Source organism: Triplophysa rosa, linkage group LG23, assembly GCF_024868665.1.
Source record: "Triplophysa rosa linkage group LG23, Trosa_1v2, whole genome shotgun sequence".
Classification (NCBI taxonomy): Eukaryota; Metazoa; Chordata; class Actinopteri; order Cypriniformes; family Nemacheilidae; genus Triplophysa; species Triplophysa rosa.
Window position 1 is genome coordinate 2,278,630 of NC_079912.1, and position 13,896 is coordinate 2,292,525.

The 13,896-nt window shown below is 37.3% G+C and overlaps 1 protein-coding gene and 3 gene segments (V, D, J or C); 1 reads left to right on the forward strand and 3 right to left on the reverse strand.

The window, feature by feature from the left end:
* The first annotated feature begins 2,455 nt into the window (after window positions 1-2,455).
* On the forward strand, window positions 2,456-5,792 carry LOC130546720 (E3 ubiquitin-protein ligase CHIP-like). 4 transcript variants are annotated; one of them, XM_057322135.1, is made up of 8 exons: window positions 2,456-2,838; window positions 3,175-3,409; window positions 3,492-3,690; window positions 3,789-3,954; window positions 4,035-4,113; window positions 4,198-4,254; window positions 4,493-4,609; window positions 4,802-5,787. In XM_057322135.1, the coding sequence occupies exons 2-8, from the start codon at window positions 3,296-3,298 to the stop codon at window positions 4,925-4,927; spliced, it is 858 nt and encodes a 285-aa protein (XP_057178118.1). In that variant the 5' UTR covers window positions 2,456-2,838; window positions 3,175-3,295; the 3' UTR covers window positions 4,928-5,787. The 4 variants fall into 4 exon arrangements, with proteins under 4 accessions (XP_057178118.1, XP_057178119.1, XP_057178117.1 ...); XM_057322136.1 differs by having other exon boundaries at window positions 2,456-2,611; XM_057322137.1 differs by having other exon boundaries at window positions 2,623-2,728.
* Window positions 5,793-6,057: 265 nt separating this feature from the next.
* On the reverse strand, window positions 6,058-7,585 carry LOC130546737 (Ig kappa chain V region K29-213-like). The segment is given in 2 exon segments: window positions 6,058-6,937; window positions 7,051-7,585. Coding segments are annotated over 2 exon segments (378 nt in total).
* Window positions 7,586-10,319: 2,734 nt separating this feature from the next.
* Window positions 10,320-11,314, reverse strand: LOC130546742 (immunoglobulin kappa variable 1-8-like). The segment is given in 2 exon segments: window positions 10,320-11,149; window positions 11,251-11,314. Coding segments are annotated over 2 exon segments (369 nt in total).
* Window positions 11,315-11,596: 282 nt separating this feature from the next.
* Window positions 11,597-12,470, reverse strand: LOC130546746 (immunoglobulin kappa variable 4-1-like). The segment is given in 2 exon segments: window positions 11,597-12,227; window positions 12,378-12,470. Coding segments are annotated over 2 exon segments (351 nt in total).
* Window positions 12,471-13,896: the final 1,426 nt, after the last annotated feature.

The window sequence follows — 13,896 nt, forward strand, 5'->3', positions numbered from 1 at the left end:
GTAGTGTATGCAAGATTAAAAAGATGCGTCTTTAGTCTAGATTTAAACTGACAGAGTGTGTCTGCCTCCCGGACAGTGCAGGGAAGACTATTCCAAAGTTTAGGCGCTAGATAGGAAAAGGATCTACCACCTGCACTTGATTTTGAAATTCTAGGTATTACCAACTGACAGGACGCCTGAGAGCGTAATGCACGTGAAGGACTGTAATACAAAAGGAGTTCATTCAAGTACTGAGGAGCTAAACCATGTAAGGCTTTATAGGTAATAAGCAAGATTTTAAAGTTAACGCGATGCTTTATAGGTAACCAGTGCAAGGTTGACAGAATCGGGCTAATATGTTCATACTTTTTTGTACGTGTAAGAACTCGAGCTGCCGCGTTTTGGACCAATTGGAGTTTTTGTAATAAGCCTGCAGGGCAACCATCCAACAGTGCATTACAGTAATCTAGTCTTGATGTCATGAATGCATGAATTAACTTCTCTGCATCTGACAGTGACAGCATATGACGTAGTTTAGATATATTCTTAAAAGGGAAAAACGCAATTTTACAGGTGTTGGCGACGTGGCTCTCAAAAGACAGATTACTATTGAATAGAATGCCAAGATTCTTAGCTGAGGATGAGGGTTTTATGGAACATCCGTCAATAGTTAAGCAGTATTCTTGGTTGTTTTACGTTTGGCGGTTTTCAGTCCAATATGTAAAACTTCTGTTTTGTCCGAGTTGAGTAATAAAAAGTTGTTACTCATCCAGTTTTTTATATCGCCTATGCATTCCATTATTCGATAGAACTGCTGTGTTTCATGAGGCTTTGAGGAAATATAAAGTTGAGTATCATCAGCATAACAGTGAAAGCTAACTCCATGTCGCTTTATTATATCTCCTAGAGGTAGCATGTATAATGCGAAGAGCAGAGGCCCTAAGACTGAGCCCTGTGGTACACCGTACTGGACATGCGATTTGCGTAACACCGGTCGGATAAATAAAATTTAAACCATTTCAAAGCTATTCCCTTAATACCGACGTAATTTTCGAGTCTATGTAGGAGTGTGCTGTGGTCAATGGTGTCGAATGCAGCACTAAGGTCTAGCAGCACCAATAACGAGATACAACCTCGGTCAGACGCAGCGATGGGCACAAATACATCAAAAAGTATTTAGTTACAAATTACAAATACTTACTTATAAAATGTATTTAAATAAAATACAAAATACTGCTGTGCAAAATGTATTTAATTAAAATACAAGTAATTTGTAATTTGAAAATACAAAAATACAATATTTGTTCACAAGAAATCATTTAAAGTGCGAGAGTAACAGTGGAGTTAGATACACAGAAGAAAGAAAAGTTTTCTAAACAGCAGAACAGCAGATTTTAGCAACACACATAAATATGTAGGCCTTCACGTCATTTTAATATTATTATCATTATTGATTTATCTCATTCTCCCACGACCAAAGTTCGTTTATGGAAGTCGTGCCACTTGGCAGCCATGTTTGCAACGCCTCTGGGCAGTTAATAGCAAGTCCACTGTCCTATCTACTTTAATGGGGGAAGGCAGATATTTTTTAAATCGCTGGCAAAAATCACAATTAAACAGCATATGTCCTGTCAATAATTAAACCTGACATGAACNACACTATTGAAAAAAAATTATTGCGATAGTTACATGTATCGATATTTTTGCACAGCCCTAGTCATTACTAAGGGATGTGGCATAAATACATCTTTTACTTACAAGTAAAATATGCGCTTGCAAAGCTTGCATTATAATGCGTTCATACATTTAGGGGCGGTTTCCTGGACAGGGATTTGGCAAGGACTAGGCTTTGGTTAAATTAGGACATTTGAGTTTTTACAAACATGCCTTACAGAAACATTAGGTATCTGCATAAAACAAAACAATGGCACTGATGTATTTTAAGATGTGTCAGTGCAAGCTGTTTTCAGCTTAGGAAAATAGATTCCACCTTGTTTTTCTAAATATGACATCTTCCTCATCATTAATACAATCCTGTAAATTTAAGTTTTACTTTTGAGCAACGTGAACAAAAATGATTATTTGCAAGGTTATTATCTATGTGAGAGATTCATTACACTTTGCTATAGGGGCATGTTATGAATCTGGACTCTGATTAATTTTATTACATAAAATATTTTTATTATCAACCTGTTACATTACAAACCGGAAGGCTATAAGTTACTTTACTAAACTCACATTTTTTAGACTTTCGTGGAGTTTTTTGTTTTTCATCAGGAAATTTGCTTAATTATATATATGAATATTTTCTAATTTGAACTTGTGGTTAAAGACTTCATGTATGAAATATAATTATAGTATGTACGTTAAGTCAAGTACTTACAAACAAATGTAAAAAAAGCATTTTTTAAATTATCAATAAACAATCCCAGTTCCTCGACTTCACCGGAAAAAGGGGTCGTCGCTGGGGCGGGTTTGATCGTCACCTCCGGTGACGTCACTTACAGCCTAGTCAAAACAACTGAAACATGACGCTAGCGTCTCGCAAATTCGGATAAAATGTCGGATTTGTAACAATCGCCGATAAACACATGGCGTGTTATTCACCCTAAGGTCATGATTGTTCAGGACTGTGAGTTTGACAGCGTTTTAATCGGGATAAAGTATTCAAAATCCGCTCTGAAAAGCATCGCTGTCGCTACCGGTTTGCTAACGGCAGGCGTCAGTCCAGCAATCAGACCCGGTGCACGTTAGTTCACGTGTAAATTTAACTAGAAATATCACATCTAAGGTCTTACATGGACTGTTATTGTAGTCAAAATAACTAGTAGTTGTTGTAAAGTGACTGTCGACATATCTGTGAGTCACAAATACATCCGTCAAGTTTCTGTTCTAGTCACCATGACTTTACATGTAATGATTTGTTTGACCATATCGACTGTTGTGATTACATTACACGAGTTGTGTGTTTACTGTCTTGCTTATGTAGTCATGAATCATCTGACACAGCTGTCATATCTGTGTCACGTTATAACATGCGTGTCATTTGTGTTATTGTAGTTTATAACTGTGTGTAGTATCTTTAGCAGAAGTATACATGCTTCTGGAATGGGTCACTGTTGTCCCACACTGTGGTGTTGTGCGTATTATTGTAGTCCTGACGGGTAAGTGTGTAATATGTGTGTTTCCCTGCAGTGTGAGAGGTTTCACTCCAGGCAGGTATTTGGATCCCCGGGAGAGGCCGGTGCTCACCGAAGAGACGGGGAACAGGATTGGTAAGCAGGGGGGAGCTGCCACCACGGAGCCAGTGGAAAAGATGGCGAGCAGCCCGGAGAAAAGCACCTCAGCGCAGGAGCTCAAGGAGCAGGGGAACCGACTGTTCCTCAGCCGCAAATACCAGGAGGCCGCCACCTGCTACAGTAAAGCCATCGTGAGTCTACGTTATGACCTGCCTCTGATGATAGATAATCTGCCAAAAGTCAATAGATATGTTCCTGGTTTGATGTGTGCAGAATCGCAATCCCTCCGTGGCCGTGTACTACACTAACCGGGCGCTGTGCTACGTGAAGCTACAGCAGTATGACAAGGCACTGGCCGACTGTAAACATGCCCTTGAACTTGACAGCCAATCGGTGAAGGCGCACTTTTTTCTGGGCCAGTGCCAGCTGGAACTGGAGAATTATGAAGAGGCCATTGGCAATCTACAGAGAGGTGCACACAAGATTTCAAAGAATCATTTCTATACATACAGAAATACAGAACTGTTTAAATGAGTTAGACATTTTTAACTTTCCAACTGCTGCTTTCAGCTTATAACCTGGCAAAGGAACAGCGTTTGAATTTCGGAGATGATATCCCAAGTGCCCTTCGCATTGCTAAGAAGAAACGCTGGAACAGTATAGAGGACAAGCGGATCAGTCAAGAGAACGAGCTGCACGCGTATCTCACTCAACTCATACTGGCAGAAAAAGAGAGGTGCTGCTCGCATCACTTCTGTCTGTGCGGTTGATGGTATAGCTGCGTTTTAATAGTCATCCTTTTTTGTCTGTTTTCAGAGAGATAGAAAACTGCAGAGAGAAGCAGACAGAAGACAGTCCGAACGGAAGTGAAATTAGCAAGATCAAATCCAAACATGTGAGACATGTGCTTTTAAATGTACTGGCATCTCTGAATTGTGTGCGAATTCTGTAATGATGTCATTTCCTGTGCTCTGTGTAGGATAAATATTTGATGGATATGGAGGAGCTCTTCTCTCAAGTAGATGAAAAGAGGAAGGTAAGAAAATGTGATACGTGGTTGAATAGCTGCACTTAGACATGAGTGAATGAATCGTATAACCAGGGTTCCCAACGATTTTTCAACTATGCAGCTTGATTTGATATATTTCTATTTTATACATAACATTCAGACCTTATAAAAGTGTTTTGTGTCTTGAAGATTCCTAATCAGCTTGCTTTACAATCATTTAAGGCACAATTATTTAAGTTGTATGATGTTATTTATCTGTGTGCAGAAGCGAGAGATTCCAGATTATTTGTGTGGGAAGATCAGTTTTGAGCTCATGAGAGAGCCTTGCATAACACCCAGCGGTATAACCTATGACCGCAAAGACATCGAGGAACATCTACAGGTACACAAACACACCAATGACATGAAATATGTACCGAACATGACATCACAGAAGACAAATATTTAGCATGTGATTCTTATTTGAATCATTTTGATCGATTCTTTTTGATTCTCTCTGTTCATGCCAAACATATTTAGATGGGCTGGTTTGGATTGATTAATGGGGTCTTTAATGCTCTCTCTCTCTCTGTAGCGTGTTGGTCATTTCGACCCAGTAACCCGCAGCCCACTGACCCAAGATCAGCTGATTCCCAATCTGGCCATGAAGGAGGTGATTGACGCTTTCATCCAGGAGAACGGTTGGGTGGAGGACTATTAAACACAAACACACACGAGCGGACAGACGCCTGAATGAAATCTCCTGTATATTCATGCACTTTAATCAGTGGAGCTTTGCTGTGGAATATCCCACCGTCAGGAGTCAGCAGCACCCTCAGGAAGCCTCTGAAACCCTCCGCTCGACGGGTGCGAATACTGACACATACTAAAAAAGAAAACACGCAAGCGCTCTCGTCTTTCCCTAACAGACTCCGTCGATCTGGCCTGCCTGCGGGTTTTGTTCGGGATGCAAACATTTTCGATTGTTTGCGGTCACGAAAATAGTCACGAGTCAACAGTTGAATAATCCTGCTGTTCAGTGCAAACCATGATGCTGTAATTTCATTACACCAACTATAAAAAGCATAGACACATCACTAATAATCATTAAGCGAAGAGGAAACTGTACATGGTTAGCGTTATGTGGGCTGACGTGTGTTTCTTTGTTCTTTAGAGATCTATATGCAGAATGAATGAGATGTAAGCGAGTGTGAATAGTTGTAACATGTAGAATGTTTCGAAGACTTCTCTTGCGCTTGGGTTCTAGCAGGATTATAGAGTTTTGTATGCAGCGTGTAATCCACATGTATTTAGACATTCATGTATGACTGCCAATCATTCAAAATGAACTGAGAATCTGTCGCATTCAGACTACATCATCTTTTCTTATGATGTATGAAATGTTTCGTCTCGTGTGTATGTGTATTAGAGAGAGGAGTAAATGAAATCTGTTCTAACAGTCACACAAACACGTTTCTTGTTTAGTATCAGTATTTTTTTTCTTTGGTCCGGTGACCCTTGCTAGTAGCTGAATAATACAGATCCCAAACTATCCATTCGGTTCAGGTGAAATATTACTGAATCATAACATGTTTAGGTTGGATGCATGTTAAAATAAATGTTTAGTTTTTTGTAAAAAAAAAAGTTTGTTTTATTCAAGTGATCGTGATTTGTAGTTCTGATTCTTATTTGATAAGAAGATTCCCAAGATGGGGCTGGTGAATTCTTGCTGAGGGGCCAAAAGTTGTTGTTGAAGTGTTTGCAGTGAGACACTAGAGGTCAGCATACTGCAGTGCTGAATTAAACTGTGGTTTGATCATGTTGAGACAGAGCTGAGAGGATCAGCATCACTTCACCCTGCCAATTCAAATGTGATTTTTACACCTCACTATCACATTCGCTGTTTGATTGGTTAAACGTTGTGAACCGGAACAGTTTCACTTCTACTCGATGGAGACGTTAGTCAGTTAAGAAGTTTCAAAGGATTTTCAAAGGGAATTTTCTCTGAACTGATGTCAAGAGGACTGCTTTTGTATTATAAATTGTATTATGAATTATAAACACACAAAAAGATAACTCGTCAATATTTTTCTTTGAAAAGACCTCTAAAATGTGTATGGAATCTTTCAAGAGAAACATTTAAATGAGATACACGCTATAGAATATATATATAAAAAAAGATTGACAGTGAACATACACTTAAAAACCAGCATCTCTGACATAATTCAGACAAACCTGGAAAAATCCAAAGGCCAGAATGAACTGTGTTCAGATGTACAGATTTCATGAAAAATTGAGATGTGTTTACAACCGTATTATGTATTTTGTTATGTATATGAATTATGGATGTGTGCATCTGTCAGGTGTGTCAGTCTGACTGATGGAGGTTTTTGTATGACTCTCTATCACTGTGTGAACACATTGCTACCATGATAACCAAAACAGTAATAATGTCCTGCATCTTCAGTCTGAACGTCACTGATTCTCAGAGTGAAATCTGTGTTTGATCCACTGCCACTGAATCTAGATGGAGTATTTGTGTGTAACTCATTTGCTTTTATAATCAGGAGTTTAGGAGCTTCTCCAGGTTTCTGCTGATACCAGGAAAGAGGCTGATAACTCCAACCCTGATAGACTTCAGGACTGGTTTTACAGGTGATGGTAACTGTGTCTCCTGGATGAACAGATTTCACTGCAGGTGTTTGAATGACTGTCACGTCACCTCTGGATTCTACATAAAGACGAAGAATATTAGTGAGGTGATTTCATTTTATTCTAGAGTCAATGATATTTAACACAGAGGATCAGTAAAGCAGAATAAGTGTAAGGTTCATTTGTTCTCACCTCTGAAACAGAAGACAGATAACATCCAGATGAAGACGCTGATGAAGGTCATGTTGAGTTTAGATGAATAATGAAGTTCTTAATCATTCCTGTTAAAACTCCCAAGAGTTATAAAAACTCACCGATTACTGAAGCGTGTGCTTCTAATGCAAAGTTTCTTCATGTAAATGATCAGATCGGCATGGCTAGATTAAGCAGTCTCTAGTCTTCAAATTATTCACTATAATGTTTCAGCCTTGGTGGAAAAGTTTTAATGTGAAAACGATTTATTTGTCTGAAGGTTTTCTGGTCATGTAATGATAGTTAGGAGAGAAATGGTAGTGGAAATGAAAATATGTGCAATCTTTATTTCATTTGGATGAGAACATAAAATATTTGAATGAAATACATTTCTGTGACGTTCAATTCGAATATTATTGTGTGTTAAATATTGTCGCTGTCTGACTAAAATCTTGTGTTCCAACAATGTCTACAAAATAATCAGTTCACATAGAGACCATAGTCTTCTTTAGAATTCACTAATTTTATCACAAGAACAGGCAACAACAAAGGAAACTGAGCCACAATGTGCATGTTTTCTATGTTAAATTTTCAAGTATATATTTAGAATAAATGACTGCACAAAGGAAAAGGACATATTTTCACTAATAATTTGTTTATTTTGCACAAGCCAATAAACTGTTTTAATTATTTTGGTGTTATTTGGACACCAACAATGACCTTCACACTAAACCGAAAAGGGCAGTTGGTGCTAATTTGTTATTTTTTAAATTAATTAAAACACATTGCAAAAAATTATTGACAAAATACAAAAATACAGCATCTTAACTAATTATTATTATTATTATTAATATAATTATTGTTGTTATAATTACACTTGTGTACCACGCACGCACGCGCGCACACACACACACACACACACACACACACTGATGGTGACAAGAACTTTGTTTCACATTTGAGGGAGAGCTGTTTAGATCTATCAGCATACACAACATATAAAATGGAGATGAGGAGTCTGACATCAAACTTACCAAGTTATTGTTTATGTACTGTTCAATTTTGAGATGTTGGTTTATTTTGCTTTCATGTGTTCTTTTACTCGAATGGAAAGGAAATTTCCAAAATACACATTAAGGTGTTTGTTTTAAGACTACTATACCCTCGTCTGTTTGCTGTAGATTTCTGCTAAATCAACCAAAACAAGCTGCATATATATCTGCATATGTAAACTGCGTAAGCTGCATTGTTGTAAGTCATATTAACTAATAACTTGTGTTATGCTTTAGTTATTTTGTTTATCCTATTCATCTGCATTGCCTGACAAATGTATGCAAGTTAGCACATTTTAACCACTTAACGCCTGATTTACATATCAATGAGGCGATTCTGATGACGTTATTAATTTTACTGTATTCAGCTGTCGTTTCTCCATTAAGTTAGCATGTAACTTATGCCAATGACTTTAAACTTTAGCTAACTCATTAGCTCATAAGTGCTGGATGTTAGCAAAACAATATTTGCATTTTGTCTTTTGGATAATTAGCTGTGAATTCGAGGCACAGCTAGTCTGTTCATCACCACTCACCTCCACACCAAGACAAACGCTACTGTAAGGAGGGAGGGCTTCACTTCTGCTGGTCTCTGCCTGATGTGCCTAACAATGTTGTGCTACACAGCCGTGCTGCGGCTGCGTGGAGACGTGGATGGGAGAAAGGCATCGGAACTCTCAACATTTCTCGACCTGACCTGATATTTTCTATTTGTTTGACAGGGAAAGCCGTGCGCAAACAGAAACACACACGCGATCACACACATATATTCATTTATTAAAAAAAACTCCCCTGAAAAAAGGACACTTTTGCTCGAGGAAGAAAAAGAGCCTAGGCTCAAGCCCCCACCCCCCCGCACGTGCTTGTTTAAAAGAGTCAAAAACTTTCAACAGAACAAACTTTCACTTCTGTTACCTGGAATAAAAACTCCCAGAATCCAAATGAAGATGGTGAAGGAAATCATTTGGGTTTGTTTGTTTGTTTGTGTGTTTTGTAGGATGAAAACACAACTCTGTTACAGTAAAGTGTTTGAGTCAGACAGTTATAAACACTCTGAGCACTGAAGCGCGTGCTGATCATGCAAAGTGTCTCTCTGTGGAAACACAACACACACCAGACATCACAACAAAGAGATTTTTAATTACTTTAATAACTTTTATAAGAACATTATACAGTCTGGATTAGTGTGAGAGAATATTTAAGATATTTGGATATCAGGAGTTTTTATGATGTCTAGATTTTGTGTTCAACATGTAGAAGTTCAGAATGTTTCAACACTCAAAATTCAGTAAATCGGTAGGTTTTTGTCTTTAAATGAACTTTTATTGTTGTGCTACACGTGTTTACAGTTCTTTAGAAGTCTGTAAATGTCATGTCTATATTGTATCTGTTGTGATATGATGTGTGAATATGAATGATATGAATTTTAAGAAATTCAACTAGATTAAGTTTACTGTCATTTAAATTCAAGTGACTGCAACCTATAAAGCCGATTTAAAAATAACATTTTAAAATTAACTTAAGCTTTCAAGTTGAATTTTGTTACAGTGTATTTATTATTTTTTTCAGTAACGGAGCTTTGAATGTTTAATAGCTTTTGTCGCTTGCCAGCAAAGCAGATAAAAAAACACCTCGAGATCTGAATAAATGACATGCGTGAATAAAAGGTAGAAATAAAATAAATATTAATTAGGCCTATAATTTCTCAAGAGGATGTTATATTTTGAGGGAAACACTCAATGTATTTCCAGGTTAAATTCATATGTGGAGAATAAATTTAAAGCAAAGACCAAAATACATTATTTACTCCTGTTTATGATATTATGACATCTTCGAAATATAACGCGTTCTTGTGGAAGGCGATAACAAACCAATGAGATTTTCACTCATCCATCATCGAGCCATGCACTCTTCAAATAGGGAAGGAGACATCTTGTTGTGAACAATACGCCGAATAAATTCATCACTATATTTACACTAACTAAATGGATAACTAAAACAATGTTTCAGCAAAGCATTGAAAACGGAGGAATAAAGTTTTCTCAGATTTATAAATAAAAACACAAACAATTTTGTTGATTTCTTTAGTCTCTTTTGAACTTTAATATGTGTTGGGTCATTTGGGTCAAACTCAGGGCTTTAATTCACGTTTATATATAAAATTGACTCAATGAACCACGAACACACCTGCAGATAAATAATGGAACAAGTGTTTTATTTGATGTTTGTGGTGTGACAGAGACATGAAACTCATGAGTGTGTGAGAACATCTGCTGTGTTGTGAGAGGAACAGAATCTCTCATCCTGATGATGCAAATCTGAGTTTCAGTTTCACTGTTTCTCACTTTATTCTCTGGAATGAAGCAAATCAGTTTCCACTGACAATTAATACACTGAATAACATATTTAATGAACACATGATACTCTTGTGGTAAACACTTTTCCTTCACTGTGTTTAGCTCCTATCAAGGTTTTTACTCTTCTTAAACATCTGAGGTTTTTTATCTTGTCAGTTGCCTTTGGCTGCTCACTGGGACTTTAAGACACTGAGGCAATAATTCTCTGAAAAACTGTTTAAACAATATGTATTGTGTAAAGCATGTTAAACAATGTTAGAATTGCTGTGCTGCTTTAATGTTTAGCGTGTAATAGTGTGTGTGCAGCAGCAGAATCAGTCAAGTGTATCAGTGTCAGTCTGACTGATGGAGGTTTTTGTACGACTCTTTATCACTGTGTGAACACTCCACCACTGTGATAACTCTGACAGTAATAATGTCCTGCATCTTCACTCTTGACTCCACTGATGCCCAGAGTGAAATCTGTGTTTGATCCACTGCCACTGAATCTAGATGGAGTTCCAGACTGAAGCCTGTTGGTCAGATATATCAGGAGTTTAGGAGCTTCTCCAGGTTTCTGTAAGTACCAGGACACACAGGGTGGGCTACAGGCTGGAGGTGAACTGAATCTACAGTTCAGAGTAACAGATTCATCTGGTGCAGCAGTTTTCACTGAAGGACTTTGAGTTACTGTGATCTGTGATTTACACCCTGAAAAACAAATAATACAATTTAAATGTGAAATGCAGTTAATAAGAAAAAAATTACACTCATATTTTAGAAATAAAGTTTAATAAAAATAAAAATTCTACCTTGTATAGAGAATAAAAGTGTCCAGATGAAGCTGATGATGAAGGTCATGCTTGATGTTTTGTGTGTTTGTGTTCATTTGTGAAGTGTTAAACTCACAGCTCTATAAACACTCTCAGAACTCTGAAGCATCCGCTCACTATGCAAACACACTCGACACGGATTTACATATTTACATCACAACACCAGTTTATACTTTACTGTGTGTGTTTGTAAATGTTTATGTTCATTGATATGTATTTTTTACTGATATTTTATCATTTGTGGACATTTGTTTTAAATTATTTAGATGAATTCTACACTTGTCGAAGATCATTCAATCACACAGATGCTCAGCATCATGCGTTATTATCTTTAATGACACAATATCAAGAATCATTTCTGAATGTGGACACACAGTTTCATATCATCACAAAAACATTGTAATTTTTTTAATAAACAAAGTCAAAGCTGACAAGCTTTTAATACTTTCATTGGTTAAACATTAAAAGCCCACAGACAAACGTTTTTATGGAAAAAATATGAAAAATAGATTTTTGTCTGATGGCGACGGTGAAGTAGTGTTGAGGGTGAAATGTTAGTGTTAAAACTGTTTATTTATCATATTGACAGAGACTATAGTGTGTCTGTAGTTCCTCTTTGACTGAAGGAGGTTTTTGGACGGCGCTGTATCACTATGTGAGTGGAAACTCATAATGCTGTTGACAGTAATAATCTCCTGCATCTTCAGTCTGAACATTTCTGATATTCAGCATGAAGTTTGTGTTTGATCTTCCATCAGTAAATCTCTCAGACACTCCAGACACTCGGCTACCAACACTAGAGAAAAGGAGTTTGGGTGTTTGTCCAGGTTTTTGATGATACCAGGCTAAATAAGTAGAAACTGAACTGCTGGATCTACAGTTGAGAGTGACGCTCTCTCCTACTGACACCATCTGAACGGTGGGACTCTGAGTGAGAATAATCTCACCAAAACAACCTGTCACAACACAACCATCAGTCAGTGTTAGTCAAACATTCATTTAGAGACACAATCACATGCAGTGATCTGAACGAGACAAATTTACTTCCAGATGCATTATTTTTTGCTTTTCATGAATTGACAGATTATTTTGTGTTTTAATCTCACCTGTAAATAAAAGCGTTAGAGAGCAGATGAGAGTTTGTGCCATCATATTTCCAGTGAATGAGTGAGAAGTGAAGGAGCAGTGATGTTGCTTTAATGATTGACGACAGTCTGATGTTGTGATGAGTTCAGACGTGAGACACACAAATTCAAATCTGTTTCCTGTCTCACTGTCAGTTTCAGGACAAACATTTTGAATAATGATGAACTCTAATAAATAATAAATATTAAAAATAAATATTTAATAAATATATTATTTTATTATATATATCAAATAAAAAATTAAACATTCAGGACAGTAGAACGGTTTACAGTACCTGGAAACTTTCTCAGACTGTAACTCTAATATTAAATTTAATAGTTTATGTGTTGTCAGTATATTTTGTGTTTTGATTTTCATCTAGCTCTGTCATTTATGTTTGATGGTTTTGCAGGACAGTGTTGACTGCAAACAAACTGCAGTGTTTAAAAATATATTTACTTGACAGATGCATTTGATGCAGATGAGTTTACAGAGAAAAAATAATAATATCTCTGAATTTGGAAAAAAAATGTATTCATTTAAAACTGTGTGTGTGCGTGAGTGCAACTGCAGTATTTGTCAGGTGTATCAGTGTCAGTGTGAGATACAATTAATAAAAACTTATTTTCAGTCATGTTTTGTAAATGAGGTAAATGCGTATTTAAAATTGTACCTTAGAGTAAAAGTGTCCAGATGAAGATGATGATGAAGGTCATTGTTGATGTTTTGTGTGTTTGTGTTCAGTTGTGAAGTGTTAAACTCACAGTTCTATAAACACTGTCAAGGCTCTGAAGCTTCCGCTCACTATGCAAACACATCATGACAATGCTCTTACTAAATATAGCAAAGATGACTTACAGAACAGTAAAATGTGAATAAAAGTGTAAAGAACACACCTTAACCATTATATACAATAGACCCATTTGTGTTAAAGTTGAGATACAGTATATATATTTTTTTTTTCGCGAGCCGGTGCGCTAATCAGGCTCAGAAAGCACGGCTTTAAAACTGCGCTGCTATACATCTGGCGAATCTGCGCTCTCTGCCAAACAAAACGGACGAACTTCTTCTACTCTACCGGACAAATAAGGATTTTTCAAACTCTGCTGTTTTGTGTTTTGTGGAAACGTGGCTAAATGACTTCATCCCGGACAGCGCGCTACATCTGCCCGGCTACCAGCTGTTCAGAGCGGACCGCGACGCAGACTCAACGGGGAAATCGCGCGGTGGTGGGGAATGTTACTACATCAATGAAAAATGGTGTACAGATTCAACAGTGATGAAGAAGATGTGCTGTCTCGACCTAGAAGCACTCTTCATTAACTGTAAGCCCTTTTACTCGCCGCGAGAGTTTTCTTCGTTCATTCTCGTGTGTGTTTACATTCCACCGCAAGCGCACGTGAGCGTGGCGTTACAACAGCTCGCCGATCACATCACGGACACTGAGCAACAACATCCGCACTCTGTTATTATTATTCTTGGCGACTTTAATCAGGCAAA